General features: G+C 39.9%; 1 protein-coding gene across 5 annotated transcripts in view; it reads left to right on the forward strand.

Annotated features, from left to right (window-relative positions):
- The window catches only part of NELL1 (neural EGFL like 1), a 361894-nt gene that overhangs the window by 235280 nt on the left and 104236 nt on the right, over nt 1-22378 (forward strand). For all 5 annotated transcript variants that reach the window (XM_033150888.1, XM_033150879.1, XM_033150869.1 and 2 more), the window contains one exon: nt 408-530. In XM_033150888.1, coding sequence (XP_033006779.1) covers nt 408-530 — 123 coding nt within the window. The remainder of the gene's footprint in view (nt 1-407; nt 531-22378) is intronic.

A 22378-nucleotide genomic window follows, 5' to 3' on the forward strand; every position in this document is an offset into this window, starting at 1 on the left:
AGGGGGCAGATACTCTGCAAAAAGGATGTCTTGAGGGTAATAATTCTAGAAATCTAGGGAGAAATGTATAACAGAGCTAGTATTTAAGTTGCATGCTCCTGTAGAGATAATATTCATATCCACCCCTAGATAGCATTTTTGTTCTACTCTATTCTGATTCTATCCTTTTTTAACTATATAGGGTTTTTTTCTGTCTAAAATTTATAGGCTGTCTGCCATGAATCAAAACCTGAAATGGAACTGGTCCATGTCAGGCTTCTGCATCTAATGTCTCTTCTGCTGTGTTCAGCCATTGTAGTAACCAGTCATTAGTTATAACTAGCTTTTCAAATGTCAGATCAGCAAGCTGAAAATTTATTTTCCCTCCCTCCCCCTTGCTCACTTTCTCTTGCATTGTTTTCTTGTAGAACGTGATGAATGTGACAGCGGACAGCACAACTGTGATGAGAATGCAATCTGTACTAACACAGTCAGGGGACATAGCTGCACCTGCAAGCCTGGATATGTGGGGAATGGGACCATCTGCCGAGGTGGGTCTGTTTCTCCAACAACTTGATAAAATGAGTATACACTATTAATATTTCTTGACAGTTGCCTAAGTTCAGCCTGCACAAGATGCTGGGCTGTGTTAGGAATTCGCTGTCTGATTTATCATCTGGCAACTATTGCATGCACAGACATTATGAGAATTGATTTTTGCATAATTTACCACTCAGGAAAGGTATTCTGAGGCACTTAAAATACCTTTCAGTTTACTGCTCATGAATATGATTATTTACATAGGTTATTAACTCTTTTCATTGTGGTATAAACTGCATTTTTGAACTATACAGTGTAATGGATCCCACAGTTATCTTTTGGGGTAGGTACATGTGGATTTTAAGCTAGAATAACTGTCTTTTAAACAAGATCCATGTGGCTTTTAAACTGTGACCATAATTTTGTTTTATAGTAGAGTAAGCTGCCAAGAACCACTAAATATGTGAAGTGGTAGACAGATATGATTTTTGTTCTCGATGCAGTTTGCTTTATGGTGCATTAATAAACTTGTCTGCATTTCTGTGATACCATTGCTATTGTAGGTTCTGAGTAGACTATAAAATATACATTATTCAATATCAGTTTGTATACAATAACATGTTAGTTTGTGGAGGATTATTAAATAAAGATGAGACTCTTCAAGGGAGATGGCACCACTCACTGATCTGGTAGCTGGGAAATTACTACAATACACAAAAGTTATCCATTGTGAAATTTATTCTTTTGCTTATTATTGTTATTAAGAAAACTGCATCTAAAAAGAACTCTTAGATTGCAGTTCTATACCAATTCACCTTACTTTACTCAGTGGGAGTTACTTCTGAATAGGCATTTATCGGATTGCCCTGGTAAAATGCCATGGAGGCAGTAGCTGTTTCCTGGCTTTAAAACCATTGGATGGCCTGCTGTAAATTACTTGCTTTCATAATGAGTCATTTAGGACAAGTGACACAATTAAGATTCCAGGTGGAAAGGTTTACCTAGAAGGTTATCAACTGGCTTTATCCCCTCCCCCGAAAGCAGAAACTTGATTGGGCAAGAATTTTAGAAAGGTACAGGAATTGGTCCATACTTTGTCGAATATGGTCAATAACCAACCACTCTTGAAATGAAACTAGATTTTGCACAAATGATTACCACAAAAGTGGTATTTCAGGCATTTACTTGAGTATACAAAAAAGTGAAACTAAGGGCTGGGGAAGGGTCATAGTATGTGCCAGAGTCCCCAATCATGTGGCTGGTCATCCAACCTTTGTGCAATTTGCATGAAGGTGTGAAGAGGAGTTTAAAATGCATTTGTCTTAGTACGCTTAGAAACTCCTACTGCAGTTGGAGAACCTGATAAGACAGGGCTTCCACTAATGGGGAAATTTCCTAGTTACAGGTAGGTAGCCGTGTTGGTCTGCTGTAGTCGAAACAAAAATAAAAATAAATAAATAAATTCTTCCAGTAGCACCTTAGAGACCAACTAAGTTTGTTCTTGGTATGAGCTTTGTATCTGAAGAAGTGTGCATGCACACGAAAGCTCATACCAAGAACAAACCTAGTTGCTACTGGGGGAAATTTCATGTTTTACTTATTGTGAGTTCATATAAATTGCCAAACACCATTTTTGTGGTGACCATTTGTGCAAAATCTAGTTTATTTCAAGAGAAGTTGTTGTAGATAAGTCTTCAAATGTTACCACATTTGGCGGGTAGACAATTAAGGAAGGTTATGAACTTGTGTGGCACAATCTAAGTCAAAGTCTCTACAGTGCTGAGATGGTGGCCTAGATTGTGTTTTAAATGAAAGAGTTGGACTTCTTTGTGCCATTTGTCCATGGCTGCAATCATTAAAAAGCCATTTTTTTTTCAATGGGTCTCAGCTTTTGACTGTGGTAGAAGGATTTAGCCAACTTGACTAGAATGGAAGCTAGCAAGATTGGGGCCATTGTGTTATTGTATGTACTTAGACAATATTTAGAGATTATTTCTATGAGAGATAATAGGATTCACAATTACAAACATAGTACATATGCGAAGAAACATTTTACCCACAAAGGTATATTAATGTGCTTTATGGTTTAAATTGAGCATGCACCCCCCCCTCTCAAATAAGACCTTCATTTTAGGTCATTGTTCTAGGGAACAATCTAGACAGAGTTAAGCACTTGCAGCACAGTCCTATTCATGAATACATGGACATTGCATTGAGGTTAGTGGGACTTACTCTTAAGTAAGTGTATATAGGATTGCCGTCTTTAGAGGGTAAGCTTTAAGCACATGCTTAACTCCATCACTGAAATCAGTCGGACTTTAAGGTGCTCAACATTAGCTGTGTTGTGCCCCTAGGTAGTAGTAGTAATACTGTGATTAAATAAAAAGCATAAAGCTGAGAATAAACCTATTCAGAAAACTTGAACAGTAACAAGCCATAATATTTCCCCAGTGAAAAGAACAAATTAATGTACAAAAATATTGTATAGTTTGCCATGAATACTGCACACTAAAGCTTTTCACAACATGATTAAGGAAAAGATTCTGTCAGATGGGACATATGAATTATCAGTAAGGAGAATGTTATAAAGCTGTGTTTGAAAAACGAACACAGAATAGACTCAAGGGATATTAAAAAAGTAAAATGTGTTGGGGGGAAAGCACTTTACAGTTGCATAGAAAGGAAAGGAAATGGGCAAGTTATGCCTGATAGAGATGAAAGGGGCTGATACTTCTTGGCACCTCTTCTGATATTACTTAATCTTGTCCATGTTGACTTGATGCCTCATCTCCAGCTGAAATGAAGCTTAGGGACAAGCAACTACATTTGCTCACACCAATCCCTTCTTACCTTTGCCCTCCACCTCTCTTTTTGTTGTTTCCATCCTGCTAAAGGAATAAATAGATGTGATATGGAATAGCCATGATCGGGATCTTCAGATAACATGAGCAGAGTTGTATTGAAGATTGTGAAAATGACACAAATATGGGAGTTGGCCATTTTTCCCTGAAGCATCTCCATCGGAGATGGGTGGATGAGTAGTGTTTTATTAGTTTCACAGAGAGAGGGGGGAGAAGGAGACATACAAGTACCTTTATGAGATCTGCTGATTACCTCCAGGGGTGTTACCTGTCCAGGTTGCAGTGCGACATCACCGTCCAGCCATGGAGCGAGTGTGCTTCCTTGCTTCGTGCTGTGGCACAACACAAAGGGAACCATCAAAAATGGCAGCAAGTGGAGACTTATTTCATGAACTCAAAAACATGCTTGCCCTAATAAAAGAGACTGCAAGAATAGACTATACAAATATGGTACTTTGAACTTTTTCCTGTTCAAGATTTAGCTGTCTTATTTATTGTTAGGAATGAATTATCATCAGTGTCAGGCAGTGACCTTGATGAGTTTTCTTTTCTGATTGTAGCAAGGCTAAATTTAAGTGAGTTTTCTATATTCAATTCCAGAAAGTATTTATTTTATTTATTTATTTATTTATTTATTTACTCAGCTTATTTCTTATGCTAAAGGTATCTTCAGTTTAGTGGCCTTGGATGCTCCTGATTTCTACTTGTGTCATTCTGAAGCTGTTGGGAACAACAACTGTGGCTGGTGTAAAATTTGTGTGGATTTGTCATCTTTATGAAGATGTTCACTTGAAATGTGCCTGCTTAGCTCATATCTACTATTGAAACTTGTAATTCCACTTCATGTCATACTGGCTAGGATTTATAGGCCCTTACGATAGAGTTTCAACAATATGACAATAGACAGTATGCTATATCTTTTACAGCAATTGTCCTACTTTTTTTTTGCTGACCTGTTTCAGACATCCAAAAGTCTCCCAATACTTCCTACTGAAGAGGAGAAATTGCATGACTGCACCATGCAGCATTTTATTCTACTGTGACCAATATATGGTCTGTTCAACCTATGCAGTCATTAGATAGAAACACACCATTTAGCAACACAATTGCAGGCATAATTCCCTGATCCCCAAAACACACAGCAATAAATTAACATGCCTTAAAGTCCATGGAAGCTTCTCATTGCACCTTACCTGAATGTGCAATAACAACAGAGGAGGTGGGGGGAATTCTCAAGCACTGGTTCTTAAAGTTATAGATTTGCTGTAACAAAAGGCTGGGATACAAAATGCTTATGGAGAGGAGAATCCAATGGTCTCTCAGCAGAGCTGATAGAGTGACTCTGGTTCATAGCCTCTCCCTCTCCTATCCTAGCAATGTAATGCTAGGGCAAACAAAAAACAAAGACAGCTTGTTTCTCAGCAAAGCCGATGGAAGCTGCCTTTTCTGATGGGTGCATTTTAAACCAGACTCTATGTCCTTCCCAGTTTTTCCTCGCCATATCATGTCATCTACTATTATTTATTAATTTGTAAGATTTCTTAAACCCTGACTTTCAGTCAAATAATTTTAAAGGCAGCTTACAAAGAAACATGTAGTAATGTGATACCCCTCCAAATTCATAGACACAATCCAATAGCTCAGGGGTCAGCAAACTTTTTCAGCAGGGGGCCGGTCCACTGTCCTTCAGACCTTGTGGGGGCCAGACTATATTTTGAAGAAAAAAATGAATGATTTCCTATGCCCCACAAATAACCAGAGATGCATTTTAAATAAAAGGACACATTCTATTCATGTAAAAATACATTGAATCCCAGACCACCCATGGGCTGTATTTAGAAGGCAATTGGGCCGGATCCGGCCCCCGGGCCTTAGTTTGCCTACCTGTGCAATAGCTCATAGTACATTAGCTGATGGATGGGACGACCAGAATATGCTTACTTTGAATTCTGAAGTCCTAAAACAAATGGCAGATGGAAAGATAGTATTCTTTCTGTCAGGGAGTGGAGATGCAAACTTCATGAATCAGAGGGTGGGGCCAGGCTTGTATTCCCTTGCAGTGATGTGGGTCCCCTGGCAGAGGTGGAAGGGTGCTTCCTTTCTGCTCCCGGTTCCAGGGCAACAGGATAGGCATCTGCTGTAGGACGGCATCTACTCTCACCACATGTAAAACTATGCAATATCTTTATCGTTTACATGATACACAGGTTAAACCAAAGGTTTTAAGGTCCAATTTTCATAACTCCAACTCTTCTCCTAAATTGAAGGGTTTGTTTCAAATCCTAGAAACATCAGTCTTGGGAATTCACCTGCAGGAATCACAGCCCAGTCCTCAACATGCAACTTTGTCTTCCTTTCACCCTTTTGTGAAATACTACAATGTGTATGCTTTTGTTATATGTAGACACAACCTTTAGTAGAAGGGTGTTGCAGAGGATACATTTACAATTACTGTGGTCCATTGTGGGCCTTCCTGGGTTTTGTGTGTTTTTTACACCTCAAAGGACTTGGAATTCCACTTCTCTGTGTTTCCCAGAGGGCATTTTGCCTTCCCTGGTCCTTCAGCAAACCATGATCCTCTTTAAAGACTTCTGTCTTGCCGTACATGTGGGGAAGACAATTTGGGTGCCCTGGGTTTCATTCTTCCTTGTCCTTCAGTCTCCTCACATGTTGGAACTGAAGTTGTTGGTTCTCTAATTACATAGTGGAGCTCAGGTTTTTTAGTTCCCATGGTAAACTTTTTAGAGAGGTTTCGTTTTTTAATAGTTTTTCTGCTTGAGATAGAGGGGTGTTTCTTGGCTTTTCCAGTCTAGTCTAGAAAGGCTAAGGCATCTCTTCCCATTGAGAGGTCTTTCAGAGGGAGTTGATAGTCTAAAGACTTGGAATGCCCTCTGAGAAACTAGGGGTGCTTCCTAACTGTGGCTGTTCTGTGGATGGGATTCAGTCACATACCAGCAATAATTGCACAAATAAGTGGATTTGTCACTCTTGTTTTGGGAAAATGCACTGGAAAGTGTGGGATAACAAGTGCTTGATGTGACATTGTATAACCTTCCTGCAAAACTGGAACAAATGGTTTGTAAACAGTAAATGTTGTTGAACCTCCCAGCAAACTTTGTGCAAACAAATTGTGATGAGTGTTCTATAAACAAGTCGTGGAAGCAACTTCAGAAAAGAGGAATTAATGGTAAGAAACTTCCCTTTTTCAGTAGGAGAACAAAAACTTATAGAGGATTAATTGCTGAATTGTAGAACAAGTTATATGTTGCTGTTTCCTGGGGATTTTGTTGTCAGACACAAACAGATGGTGTGAACATTTTCATACTGTTAGATGGAAGCTGGAACAGTCAATTAATGCAATTGTAATGTTCTGGAGACAAGATGGGGACAGGTGAGTATTTCCTGCCTTAAAAATCTTACTGACCAAATTGCATTTATAAGTCTCCTTTAGAGCGGAAATGTCGGGATACTATGCATTTTAGAAGCAACACTAAATATGATTATTTGATTGATTCTCCCACCCCCATCCCAGTTGCTTAGGTTGGGAACTGAAGTGGAATCTCATGTTTACAGGTTTAGTTATTGGATAACACTTTAGGATTCAGGTTTGCTTAGAATTAGATCAATATCTGAAGCAGACTTCAAATGGGATATTTTGGTATCACAGGACTTTTAGTTAAGCTCATTCCTATGGATTCTCATGAATACATTTGTAGCAATGAGTTTGCAAAGGCAAAGGCCAATATAAAAAGTGAATGTTAATTTGACAAGTCAAAATTTAATTGTGTGAAAGTCACCTCCCCCAGTATTATACAATTAAACATTCTCAAAATTCTATGCTCATGTGAAATATTCAGTTATGAAAGATATGGTTCTTTTGTTCATCCAATACATTCCAGCTTCAATCCAGAACTTTGAAATACTATATAAGTGGGCACATATTTTTAAAATAGCAATAGCCACATTATCCAGTCCAGTGTACATAATGCAAAGAGCTATGTACTCCATTTCCATGGGAACAGCCTATTGGCATATCCCCTTTTCTTGTGAGGAATCCTATTCAGAATAAGGGAATTTCCCTAAAAAAAGGGAAAAGTTGACAGCTATGCCTATTGGTCAAACTTTTGCATTTCTGCTTCACCATGCAAGGCTGTAACAAAAAGGAGGCTCCTTTCATTTTAAAGTTTCAGATGTACATGCATTGTACATGTCGGTGAATGCTTTTTATGGTTATAGAATGCTGTGTTTCATGTTCCTGGTAAATGTTATATTTATGGCTTATGGTTTGCAGAAATCAATACAAATATCTTATTGCTTAAACGTAAAGGGACCCCTGACCATTAGGTCCAGTCGCGGATAACTCTGGGGTTCCGGCGCTCATCTTGCTTTACTGGCCGAGGGAGCCAGCGTACAGCTTCCGGGTCATGTGGCCAGCATGACTAAGCCGCTTTTGGTGAACCAGAGCAGCACACGGAAACGCCGTTTACCTTCCCACTGGAGTGGTACCTATTTATCTACTTGCACTTTGACATGCTTTCGAACTGCAGGTTGGCAGGAGCAAGGACTGAGCAACGGGAGCTCACCCTGTCGCGGGGATTCGAACTGCCGATGTACTAATCAGCAAGCCCTAGGCTCTGTGGTTTAGACCACAGCGCCACCCGTGTGGCTTAGTGGGCTTTTTCATTTTCTGACTTTTTATTCCTTGTTTTATTTTTGTATTTATTTAAAATATATTATACCAGATGTCTGGAGGGACGCGGGTGGCGCTGTGGGTTAAACCACAGAGCCTAGGGCTTGCTGATCGGAAGGTCGGCGGTTCGAATCCCCGCGACGGGGTGAGCTCCTGTTGCTCGGTCCCAGCTCCTGCCAACCTAGCAGTTCAAAAGCATGTCAAAGTGCAAGTAGATAAATAGGTACCAGAAGCAGCTTAGTCATGCTGGCCACATGACCCGGAAAAACTGTCTGCAGACAAACGCCGGCTCCCTCGGCCAGTAAAGTGAGATGAGCACCACAACCCCAGAGTTGTTCATGACTGGACTTAACTGTCAGGGGTCCTTTACCTTTTATACCAATGTCAGGGGCTGTCAACAGGTGACTGCACTCTTCAGCCTTCTTTGGCCTCATCACAGCCAAATGTAAACATGGCCTGTCTGGAAATTGCCTGTCATGGTGACAGGAAGGAAATAGGAGTGCCAGCCCCACCCTTATCACTATACTGGGGGGCTCTGACCCCTGCTTGCTCCACTTAGCAACCCCCACTCCCTGTCACACATTAATCCCCTAGAGCAGCGGTGGTGAACCTATGGCATGCGTGCCAGACTTGGCATGCAGAGCTTTCACTGCTGGCACGTGCGCCATCGGCCCATCCGCGCTGTTCCCCCCATTTGTTCTCCCACTCCCCCCCCCCCAGGCTACAGCTTGCATCCGCTGTTGAATACCACAACCCTTTTTTTTATTGCTGATTGCCAGAGATTTTGTTCAGTGATTGGTCTATTTTTCCATTTGCTGCATCAGTGGCTGTTTCTGATTGGGCATAGCAGCGTTCATTTTTTTAACTCTTATTGTGCTGGGGTTTTTTGGCGCTTTGGCAGACAATGATATAAACATACACAGAGCTCTGAAACATGGCTCCCTCTCTCTCTATCATCAGACAGCAAAGAGAAAGAACAAAGGACAATAGTCCCACTTCAGGGAAACACAGTAATACAAACATCCTGTATTCATCACTTCCCATTCCTGTGGAATCAAAACACACACCATCTTGTGATAGACAATAAACCCATGACTCCAACAGAAGTGGTCTATTTATCATTGGTGGAGCTATGTCAATAACTGTCGGAATACACTTCGTGGATCCGTTAAAGATCCGGGGTTATTTGTTTATTTTAATGGTTATTAAGAACTACTTTTCGTATCCTTACACTTAAAAGTGAAAGTGAAAGTAAGAATGAAGAGTCATTTTGCCATTAGGATTATTCCACCTTTAACTTGTAGTCCCGGTAATGTTTCAAAGTTATCAATGAACGTTTATCCTGCTTCCCGCCTTTTTGGAGGGCAGCAACAGTGGTTTTATTGGTTGAATTATTTGTTGAGATGTCATACCTGTTCCTAAATAAAAGGCTGAGGCTCCCCGCTTAGGCAAGTCAGTTAGAAGTCAGTCACGTTCATTCTTTTACGTTTTGTTTAGTTGAAGCTTAGTCAAGTTTAGTTTAAGGGTTTTGGGAGCGGGCTGGACGGGCTGGATGGGTTTCTTTTAGTTAGGTTTAGTTTGCGGAAGATATTTCGGTGAGGTTTTAGTTAGGCTTTTAGGTTTAGCCTAGGGCTAGATTTGCGGAAGACATTTCGGTTTAGTTTTATTTAGTTAGCATCGCGGAAGAATTGGCGCGCAGGGACTGAGAGCTCAGGGAAACTTAGCTTAGGGCCAGAAGACGAGCCTATGCGGGTTTTGCCAAAGCCACTAAAGATAGATTTGGTGTCTGTCGTCAATTTGGGGGAAAGGGTAAAGGTTTCAGGATTTTTTAATTTCTGTCAGAGAAATCTCATGCTTAGACAATATCCTTGGTTTGGTTTCCTTTATTGCTAAACGTTAGTGCAGGAGGTTACAAGTAGTTCCAATTCAGATTCGAGGCATCCATTAGTTTTCGAGGCATCTATTTTATTTTGAGGCATTCATTCACTCACGCACCTTCGGAGTCATTTTCCGTCTTACTCAGCTACCTTCGGATTGTGAGACTTGGCCGGCGCCCGTGCTCATAAGCACGCGGAACGCTGGCCGCTTTCCCCCCGCAACTGGTACCTCGTGCGTGGGCAGCTTAAGCTCACGCACGGGGAGCTCCAGCACCGAACCCCGGCAAATAACACTTGTGAATTTTACCTACAACATTGAAGAAATGCAACAAACTTCTCATGTTCTGTTGCAAATTTGAGAGCTGGAGTTACTCATATTTTGTGCTTAAAACTGAAAATAAAATAATTACACATTTAAAAGGCAGGAGATTTAATGTGAATATTTTATGGACTGTGCCTGATTTATTTATTTTTGAGAAAGACCTAATTCAAACTACATACAAAAATATGGAGTTTCATTGCTAATAAAATATGCTAAAGAACATGACTGCATTTAATTTCAGGACACCTGGCATGTTATTGCCGCCCCGGAATATTACCAATATACCTATTACATTCTTATCACTTAATATATTTCTCTGACATTTTTACCGCAATAAACAAAGGCAGTTTTTGAAGATACCTCATAACTCCTCCCCTTTCAATTTTTTACATGATTCATATAAAAGCAGGACAAGCAAACAGCATTTTATTCATTTATGATAAAGAATATGTACATTTTTTGCACGTATTTCATGTCTTCATAATGCATTGTACAGCTGAAATGTTTCCTATGACGATAAGTGCTCGAAAGTTTGTTATATTTATTCTTAGAACTTAAAAGTTGTCTGTTCCAATATATAGCACAACCATTATTTAGCTGAGACGTTTCAGCACTTTCTTTCATCCATTTATGTGATTTGTGATGGCTGCACAAGGTTGAGGAAAAACTTCTTATTTAAACAGAATTATGTGCACCTCCCAGCTAGTAGCACAGCAGTTTTTTAAACAAGCGTTTTAAAGTTTGTGGCCATGCCTCATTTAGAAAATACTTGTTCTAGAATGTTTTAATTCATGCTTTTTCAATGCCCCTTTGGCATACTTAATGAGGTTATGGGTATAGACACGTCCCAAAATTAGACAAACTTGGTATGCAAGGAAATGGAAAAGTTCCTGTTGTGTAAAAGTGGTTTCTTTCAGCATGATTTATAAATTAGAACTAGGAAAGCTTGCAAATATGAATTGATTTCCCCCCCCCCCCATTTTCATTGACTAGTACACTAATAATTTTTCTTGCGTTTGCTGAAATCATTATTTTTTTATAATCGGGGTTAGAGGCTGTAAATGTTATGTAATCAGAGAAGATATTGAAATCCTGCATTACCATCTCTTCATTGCAAGTCCATAGTTCACTAATCAGCTCTATTCAGTCATGTAGATGCTGCTCATTAAACTTTAGTAATTATATGTTTTGGAATGTCTGCCAGTGTTTTTAGTGAGAGATTCTTATGAATCAAAGGTAATTATGTTGGAGATATCATTTATTTCTCGTTATGATGTAGGAGGGGGTGTTCATTTTTTATTTTATTTTTTGCAGCTGTCATGAAAGCAATCGCAATATTGCTATGTTTATTGAGGATTGGAGATATTTTACACATCTTTGCAAACTGCAGATGTGTATTTATTGTACTGTATCTGTTTTATTCCGGTTGAACATTTTGTATAGCCTGTGAACTGATATAGGTCCAGCAAGCCTAATGTACAAATGGATCTGCAGCGCACAATCTTTATTTGACTGGGTACCAACATAATCCGTATCAGAATCAGGCCCAGGAATATCAGAGCATGAAGGCTTTAGGGCTGAGGCCTCAGGGCAGACAAGGAGCATCCTTCTGCGATTGGGAAGAGAATTTTGAGATGCTTTACAGGTTTGGGGATGTAGTTTCCACTGTAGGGTACAATCAGATGATCTGTCAAGGATCAGCCTGTTAGCAACCAGTGCCTGAGGCTTTATTCAAGAAGAAAGATTGTGTAGAGGTATGGACTCAGGCAATTGTTCACAGTTATTCTATTTTAAAGTACATCAGGCTACAAAGAGCATTAGAAGCTAGGTGTTTCTGTGAAAAACCTTAGTATAGTGCAGTATATGAACAGTACCTATTTAAATGCCCAGTACTGTATAGAACCAGGATATGCACATTTTAAGTGTAGTGAAAATTTCAGGAACATTCCTGCCTGATACACCCACAGCACTGAACACATAATGTCTACAATTTTTTTTAAGCCTTCGTTGTCAGGGTTGATGGACTTTCTGGCTTTGTTCATTGTAGTCTCTCACTTCCAGTTGCTTTGAGCAATTGCAATCTGATTGGTTGCTGGTTTATTTAGTAAGGAATAAAATCTAGTAGGGACAAGCTTCTGTTACTGTCAACCTATGTATCCAGGCTATCCATGCACACCTGTAAACTGGACTCCTCCCTGTTCTTTGAACTTCCTGTCAGCCTTGCCTCCCTAATCTGCTTCTCTGCCAATTTTTTCCCTTTGAAGCAATGGAATAGCATCCATCTGACTGTTTTCCCAGAGTGACATCCTTGACTTGTGCTCCTCAGCTCCTGGGATTCTTAAAAAGAAAAACTCAGATTTCCATGTTCCTTTGGCTTCTGTTACTGTGATCATACTGGGTCATTTGGGCCTGAGTGTCTCCAGCATGGCCTTTAAATCTGAGGTGATGCCAACCCTGAGAACCTAGTTATTGAAATCCAATGAGATGGTGCTAAAGCTGTTCCCAGAATGAGTAATTTGCAGGGTGTAGATGGAGAATTGAATGTCCTGATATTACCCTTATGTTTTCAGACTTACTAATTTCACTTCTGTAAAGAGATTTGAACTGATACTTTAGGTTGTTAACATTACTGTCACTGTCGTAGAACACTACTTATTGAGGAGACTTAAAGGGACCTTCCCTACAGTCTTTTTCAGCCTCCATTCAGTCTATATATATATATATATATATATATATATATATATATATATGGAGACTAAAAACAGCATACAATTTCTGTAAGCAGCATAAAGGTTCCGTTTATTTGCCCTGCTACCTTTCATTCATTCATAAATAACATTACAAACAAACAATGTTTCTACAGTAACCCTTGGGATTAGTACTCTGAAAATATATTTGGATGATGTCCTGGGAAGTGTAGTTTTAGAGAACTAGGTTACAGCTCCTAGGATTTTTTTTGGGGGGGGGTGCCATGTGCTTTAGTTGTATGGTGTATTATTTTATTATTATTTTGCTTTGCAGGATTTCAACTTCCCTTTCATTCCTCTCTATCTTCTCGGTTGCAACCATCATGTTCCAGGTGTTTTGTTGAAAGGACAGGGCCTATACCACCATCCCCCATGTGCACTATCAGTATTGCTTCATAGAGCAGTGAGTTAATTGGGTTGTAGCATTAGGATACTGCCTTTCCTGTCCCATAAGATAAAGCAAATTATCTGTATGAATGAATTTATTTTCTGCAGCCTCAGTTATGAGAGCATGCAAAGGTCACTCCTGTCCCCAGTCTCCAGATGACAATAGATAAACTGCTGCTGCTTCATCGCCATGGTAGCCTTCGTTGCAGCATGATGTGATTCCGAAGGTAAATATGCTTTCCCCCCATGCTAGATGGGAAACAACTTTAGCACTTTCAGTTTATTGATTTTTAAATGCTGTGGCTAACCAAACATTATGTGAACTGTAACTGTTACATCTAAGGATTTTATAGTTTAGTATTCACCACAAAGGCAGCGTAATGGTTCCCATTCTTCAGAACTCTATTGCTTCAGAGTAGTATTTCTGAATGCTACATTACATTAAGTTAGCAGGTGTGAAATTGACAATTTTATCAATTAACAGTTAGAGGCGAACTCTTTCCCAAACTGCTGATTCAGCAAACTTTGAGGACCAGTTCACAAGCACTCAGAATGCTTTGCAGCCATTTGTAACCATGGAGCATGTCAGTTTTCTGGCTGGAGCCAGTCACCCATGGTAGCCACTGCCACACAGAATTAGACTGCTTTCAATGTCTTGCAAAACCATTGTATTAGATGCAGTGTAGTGGCACATTCAGATTTCACCTCAGCAATAAACTCTTCACTAGTCTGTCACTGGCTCTACCGGCCCACATACAAACAATATGCAGATTATAATACCAGCCCACTTTACAGGACTTTTGCAAAAGCTGGTGAGATGTCTGTGAAGCACTTTGCAGGGGTGTAGCTAGCTGCTCTGGCACCCAGGGGCGTCCCAGCGATCCACCCAGGAGGGTGCTGCGGCAATCTGCATATGGGGACACCGCAGCAATCCATTTTGGGCAGCACGGGGCGCTGAGCCACCATGTCACTCCCAGGAGAGATGTGTGGCTCGGGCACGCTGCAGGCCAGGCCCCACGTTAAGTGCCGCCTCTGTGGTGTGCCATTTTGTCACCCCTCTCAAGGGTGACGCCCGGGTCAGGCTGCATCTCCCGCACCCCCCTTCCTACCCCCTTGGCGCTTTGTACCATTGAAATGTGCTATATGAATGCTAAGCATAATGCTGAGGTGGGAGTGCAGAGAGTCTTATTCTGCACATGACCCATCTGGCCATGGGTTAGGAACTGTGTGGCAGGCTGCAAGTTTATGTGGCTCCCACCTGCCCAGTGATTGCGTGAACAGTGGTGTTTTGTTTCTGGCTGAAAAATTAGCCTCCATTGGTCATAGTCAACTCCCCTATGCACATCGTTTTATAAGGGAAAGCGAAAATGGTGGCAATTTGCACTGTTTATTTGCTTCTTTAATTCAGATCCCAGTGACCTTTTATGAATTGTTCTCCCCTACTCAGTTCTCCTCCAGACTACAATCTGCCAAATATGAGTGTTACATGTCAAGCAAATTTAGTAAGAAATTAATCTTTAGCTACTTATAACTGACATTGCTAAAATGTCAGCTTTGTATATTGAAAACAAATTGTATTTCCTTTGTGATAATTAATGTCTTTTTCAACACTGAAAGCTTTGGTGAATGTGAAATTTAAATACAAGTAGATGCATGGGTAGTTTACATTTAAGGAACTGTTTGATTTCCAATTAAGGATCAGGAATGAGATGCCTGCAGGAGGACTTTCTGGTTACAGTTACAGACTGGGTGATTATTAGCAATAGGAGATACTGAGAAGTTAATTATACCTTCTGATCTGGAACTGCATATTATGATTAATTGTGTCTGGAAATCTGGTATTTCACATTTTTACTTTAATTAAAGTGTTCAGAATTTAAAAGAGCTAGTATTTTTTTATATAAAATACTACTGTATGAAAATAAAAAGCAAAAAGAGTGAAATATATATTGTGCATTGTGCTGAAGATAAAGACTATAAATGAACAGCTGGAAGGAGAATGAAAAAAAATAGTTAAGGGGTTGTGAAATATATTTTGCGGAACAACTTCACACTGGGAAATGTGGTTTTTTTTTTTTTTTAAATGAATCTGGGTCATGTTTTGGCCCTTATCTACACCCACTATTCCAACACGCAGCACAAAACCTCCAGGTAAAAACCTGGCAAGCCAAAAACCTACACTGTCTAAAAGACTTCTATAAAAACAACAAACCCATACCAACATAAGAAATACAAGACAAAATTGGTGGATACCTAAATACCTTGACTAACCCACCATCAACTGCACACCTTCTCGCAGCCACTAGGCCCTTGGCTACCTTAAAAAACCTTCTCCTGACAGCAGAGGGATATAGCAAAGGGATGGTATCCACAATATAAAAAATACTTCTCCAATATCCCACAAACCCCCTTGACACATTCAAAGAACAATGGGAGCACAACATGTTATCCTAGCATGTGCATTTTTGTACACATTTCTTAGCCAGAGAACTGCACTGCAAAATTTGGACTAATGTGAATTTTGAAGGATGGCTGTTTTTCAGTTTGTGCATTGTTTTAAAATCTGCAAATATGGTAGGTTCACCTTTAAATGTGAACTGAATTAAATTTCTTCCCCATACCTGTATTAGTTTATCTAGATTGGTGTTGCATGTGTTGTTTGGCAGTGTCTCTCCCAGCTCTATTATGGAAATAGACAAGAGTCTTTCCTAGCCCTACCTCGACATGCTGGGGATTGATCCTGGAACCTTCTGCATGGAAATCATGTGCTCTATGAATGAGATATACCAGTGGATCCTTGTGGGCATGGTTAGGAATCTACATTACTGCCTGGGAACTTAAGAATGAGGGCTTCACCATCCTTGCCCTCAGTTTCTATATTGCAGTCATCATAAAATAACTTGACAAAGAAAATAAAAGAAAACTAGTGGTGGCAGAGAACTGGTAACAGCAGAGAGTTGGCAGGGGTGTTTTCTTGGGGTATTCCTGATCTTTCTTGCTATTTCCTTGGAGAGACAAAACCAGTTGTTTAGTGAGTTGGATGTGCATGGGGATCAGATTGACAAGGCCTTTTTAATGTTCAGATTAACAGTCATATTCTAGCTATGCAAATCTGTAAAATGTTGGCATTCACAGCAAATGTGTTTCATTTGCAGTTAGTGAATTATGTTACACATAAAAATAAATTAATAAAAGTTTATACAATGCTTATATTAGCAGCATCCGCTGTAACATTAAATATTTATTTCTGAAACACTTCATTGTATCCCGCCATGAATTACATGGCCTGTCAAAGTTGGAGTCCCGTCCTTTCTGTTAGTCATAATTCACAACTTCTCGAAACTCTGTGTTTCTCATTAGAAATGCATGGTTTGCATCCAATGAAGGCATCCCATTCGCTCAATAACTTTAATTTGCACAACAGAACATCCTCTCCTTCCCCTGTGCATTTCCCATATCTGCTCCCTGGGTGTCCACCCAACCCGCTGGAGCATATGAGGGGTGTGGGGACATGCAGGGATAGGGCAAGTTCAATCACGCAAGTGGAAGCCCTTGCACAAACAGGACAACTTTGTTGCATACAACCCTATGTTTCTCAGATATGTTCCTTCATATTTGTGTTATCTCTTTCTGCTTGGATTATGAGAAAATTTCATTGTGGTTAAAAACATGTATCTGAGGTTGTTAGTTGAATGAATGTCCTTGGACTGGCTGGAGGAGAAGAGAATAAATACGGCCTGATCTGAATATGTAGGTACAAAGGGCTGCAGGTTGTGAAACACAATTCTGAATGCTTCTTGTCAGATTTGAAATGCTAAACATTTGGTCTTCTACACTTCATACCAGATTTCATTTTTGCCAAAGAGGTATAAATGAATGTGCTGCAAAATACAAAGTACAATTGGAAGGTTAATATGTGCTAAACGGTAGAATAGCCTTGCTGCAAAAATTTCAAGGGAATCCTATGAAGATTTTCTTAGGAGTAAGTCTCATTGAACTCAGTGGGATTTAACATCTGAGAGATGTGCTGAGAGTTATTAAAGAGGCATCCCCAAAGCCAGCTGTTAAGTTTAGCTGTTAACTAAGGACAGCAATAAAACTACTGTAGTATTTAGGACACTGCGTTACTGATATATCAGATGCTGAAAACAACTTTCTTAAGGAATTGTGAGCTGAATTATAAATATATCCAGCTTGAACATGCAGATCATGGGGATTTGCCCTAAAAGTTCATGTGTACATGATTAAAGAGGTGCAGACGGAACATCACTCCTTTGGTGTACTTTGGGCAGCTTTTGGTACCATTGACCACTGTATGCTCCTGTATGCTATCTGAGTTGTGGGGTGCGTGACACTGCTCTGCAGTGGTTCCAGTCCAGTTTTCAGTGGGGGGTGCTTGGGGACTGTTTTTCAGCACCATGCGGCTTCCAATATGGTGCCCGTCATAAACGGGATAGTCTAACTTCTGTGGCCTATGCTCTGGTAACATCTAGGTTCAATTACTGCAATGTGTTATAGGTGGGGATGCCTCTGAAGATGGTTCAGAAACTTCAGCTGGTCTAAAATGCAATTACCAGATCGCTCACCAGAATAATATGGTTTGAGCATATAACAGCAACTGCACAGGCTGCTGATTAGTTTCAGAATTCAGAATGCTGGTGTTGACCTATAAAGCCTTACATGACTCAGGACCTCAATACCTTAAGGACCGCCTCTCCCTATACAAACCGACCCAGACCCCATGCTTGTCATCTGAGGCCCTTCTCTATCTCCCCACTCCCAGAGAAGTTCAGAGGATGGCGACAAAAGAACAGGCTTTTTCTGTGGTGGCTCCCTGACTGTGGAATGCTCTCCCCAGATAGCCTTGCCTGGCACCATCATTACAGTGGTGCCCCGCTAGACGAAAATAATTCGTCCCGCGAAAATTTTCGTCTAGCGGGGTTTTCGTCTTGCGGAGCGGCAATGGGAGCCGCGCTCCGCAAAACGAAAAAAAAAAAAAGACGAAATTTTTTCGTCTTGCGAGGCAGCCCCATAGACTTTTTCGTCTAGCGGGGCAGCCTCCCGCTAGACGAATGCTTTCGTCTAGCGAGTTTTTCGTCTAGCGAAGCATTCGTCTAGCGGGGTACCACTGTACATGTCTTTAGATGCCAGACAAGAACATTCCTCTTTACCCAGGCCTATGGCTATTAAATAATCTATGGCCTGTGGAAGTGTGGGCCACTTTATGGTTATTTTACTATAAGGCTATCTGTCAGTATGCTTTTTACTATGTTTTTTTCTTGTTTTTATCGTTGATGTTTTGTAATATAAATTATAAATATAAATATTTATCTGCAATGTATTTTATTCTGTAGTTCCTTTTAAATAGATGGAAACACTAGAAATTTATTCAATTCTTTCTATGACTTCTTAATTCAGGTGAATGATGTTAATTTTGATTTCAAGGTGTAAATAGCCTGCATTGAAATAGATTTTCAACATATTCTAGCAGTGTTTTTTTCTTTCCTATATTTTTGTTTTCCATTTTCTACTTTGTTATATCACTTTGTCCCATTCCACAAAAAGTGTGTGTGTGTGTATGTGTTTCTTTTCTACTCTGTAACTTAGTTTGTTAGCACATGTCCTACTGTTTTTAATACCAACTTCACCTAAATGTCCCAGGAAGGTCATATTTGAAATTCTGCTCATACTGGCCAGCAGTCATTTCTGCTTTGTCCTCTACCTTATATCCTATTTAGAACATAGTTCCAGGGGAGAGATCCATTTAGTTTCTCTCATTGTACTATCTGCTGATAACGATTGGTTCTTTTCAGTGATAGAGGAGAAAGATGGAATCTCTGCACTTTGCCAGCCAAGGACCCCTACGTTCTCTTTGTGAAGGGAAATCTCTGCAATGAGGATTGATTCTTCAGGCATTCCTTTTGTGTCTAGTAACTCACAACCTAAGGACATTAAATCTTCCATTTCTTTTAGGTGGAAGGTTTTAAATTGAATTTGGACTATAGCTCTCCAATACACATCCTCTCCAGATATTAGCATCATTTTTCCATAGTTACAATTTTATCAAGGTTGGCAGCTATTTTTACAGACTTGCTGAACTTCAGGGACTGCTACGTTAAGAGGCATGTAAGAAGAAAAATGCTTCTGTAGTGGGAATCCTGCTGGGTTGATTCGTTTATGCAAAGATACGTATTCAAGCAGGATTAAATATGCCAGCCTCATTGAAACCCTTTTAAAAACATCAACACTGTATTAGTTTTAGCTTCAGAAAGAATACTGTGCTTAATATTTCCAGCACTTGCAGGACCATTAATTTTGTTTACTTATAAAGACAATGATTATGATTAGCTGCTTATTTTCGAAAAGAGGATCACTATAATAATTTTTGGATTGGAAAAAATAGTGATATTCAAAGCAACGCCATGTAGGACCTTGCGCAAGCAGAACAACATCCACTCACACAATGGAACTTTCTGTCCTCTTCTTCCTCCACACCCCACAAATGTGTTCTAGGGGTTCCCCAAGCCTCTGAAGCCGATGTGTGCAGTGAGAGAAGAGGAAGGGAAGTCTAGATACACAAATGGAAGTCATTCCACTCACATAGTTATTTCATTGAATACCACCCAAAGTGTCCAAAAATGTCTCTTAGGGCTTCAAGGGTTCATATGATTTATTCAGATTTTCTGTAAGCTGCCCCATAAAAAGTTCTCTAGGACAATTGGAAGGGGGGGGAGTATGAACAGGTTTGCCTGCTGGCCTTCTTCAGTGGAATCTGTTAATATCATTTCCTCCCAGTGTTTTAATGACATATTCCCTTATTTAAAGCCTGATTTATACTGAAATCTGTTAGATGGGCAACTAATTCTCAAATAATTGCATAGCACTTTTTTAAAGTTAGAAACTGCACATATGTAAAATTTAAGGTGCCCAAACCTCAGTTACTGCCAATACTTAATTTGGGTGCAGCCTCGTTAGCATGTAAAGTTATGAGTGGGCTTGAAGAAAAAACAAAACTCTTCCCTACTCTTGATCTTCAAGAGAAGTTTCCATATCGCAGTAGCCGTTCCTAAGCCCAGGTACAGTTTACAAACTGCCAAATCTGAATTTTTATCTCAGAAACTTGGATTTCTCAGTTTTTGCTTGGGAAATCTTATGCAAGGAGGATAGAGGGAATGCCTACCAGAGTCTTCCCTTTGACACACTCCTCTTTGTCTTAAGAAGTGCCTGGAAGGAGCACATCTACCATGTCCCTCAGCAAAATGTTCTTCTCACCACTGCAGCAGTGAACCAAGGCATATGCCCTGTTTTCTCACACTGAACCTAGTTTAAAGGGATGCAGGGATTTTCCCTTCTCTGTTGCACATTACCTCAGCCATTTCAATACAACCTGTGTTGCTGCTGGAGTGGACCAGCCCATCATTCAGCTATGAAATTTAAAGTGCACCCTCTGCTGTGGTTGATATAAGTCTGGCATAGGCAAACTCGGCCCTCCAGATGTTTTGGGACTACAACTCCCATCATCCCTGACCACTGGTCCTGTTAGCTAGGGATGGTGGGAGTTGTAGTCCCAAACCATCTGGAGGGCCGAGTTTGCCTATGCCTGATATAAGTGATGTTGCTCCAGGGGAAGGAGACTTTAGCACGGTAAGATACCTCATTTTGTGGGACAGCACAGAAGTCCCACTTTCTCTCCAATCACTCATCAACTTATTTTTATCGAGACCCACACCAACAATGTCATGGTCTCACAGAAATAATTTGCACTGCAAGCTTGGGTGTTAGTTTGCATATTTGTGTATCAGAGTGTGAAATACCTTACATGATGGGCTGTATTACTTGTACTGGTGCTGGAGGAGTAAGGCATCAGCATAGTGCAAACATTTGTGAATTGTGCCTAGGATAATTATCCTACTTCAACGTTAAATGCTGAAGAAACAAACTGATGATCTGTTAATCAGAGAGCAGAGGTGTTTACAACCTGATTACAACTGCTATTACGTCACATTCTCCAAATTTTAATGTTAATTATCTCCAAAGTTGATACCCAAAGCATTAAGAGCCACCATATATATTTATATGCAATTTTGTGTGTATATTTATTTTTCATTTTAATCACATGGGTAATGATCCGACTTCAGAGGCTAAAGGATGATGCTTGTTGTGCTACAGTGTGTGGGAAGTAGCATTTTACAAGCTGTAAATTAATCTGCATAGTTCAGTAACAGAAAATAAACACCACAGCTTTGTTTGTTACCCAAGTAGTGTTTAATGGCTGTAAAGTAGTTTATTGATGTTATCAGGGTACTGATATATTTGTAAACAGAAATGCATTATCTGTGCCATAAAAGTAAATGTAGCATTTCAGAGCAATGTATGAGGTATGCTTTTAGTCAATAGTTCCAAACTAAATGTTGCAAAAATATATTGAAGCAAGGGGATTATGCAAATCTATATAGAAAACCTATTTTTCCTTCCTTCCTTCCTTCCTTCCTTCCTTCCTTCCTTCCTTCCTTCCCCTTAAAACCTCATTCATTTAACATAGACTGTATCTAATGAAATGGTTTATATTTTCATTTATGCATCAAAACTATATTGCTTGCTTTTAGGGAGCACATACAGTGTTACATAATAACATGCTATTGAAATAGAACCTCAGAGAGAAAAATACTGTTATGGCTATGATCCGGATTGCTTCTATAGGCATTCTCAAGAGTTTGGACATGCCATATAGGACGTTGTGTTTGATTGTTTATTTCTTTGAACACAAATCCTCCATACTATATCGCAATGAGTTACAAAAATAATCTGCCATACAACGGAGGGTGGCTAGTTAAAAAAAAAAATGTCAAGAGTTTGCAGTGCTCATCACACAGGAAACCAGACTGTAGCTTTCTTGTTTATATTCCATTATTTAAACTTTGTTGTTTGGCATCTGAAGAACTACGCTACTAATACAGCATCATCATCATCATCAT

This window comes from Lacerta agilis, chromosome 1 (genome assembly GCF_009819535.1).
Source record: "Lacerta agilis isolate rLacAgi1 chromosome 1, rLacAgi1.pri, whole genome shotgun sequence".
Lineage (NCBI taxonomy): Eukaryota > Metazoa > Chordata > Lepidosauria > Squamata > Lacertidae > Lacerta > Lacerta agilis.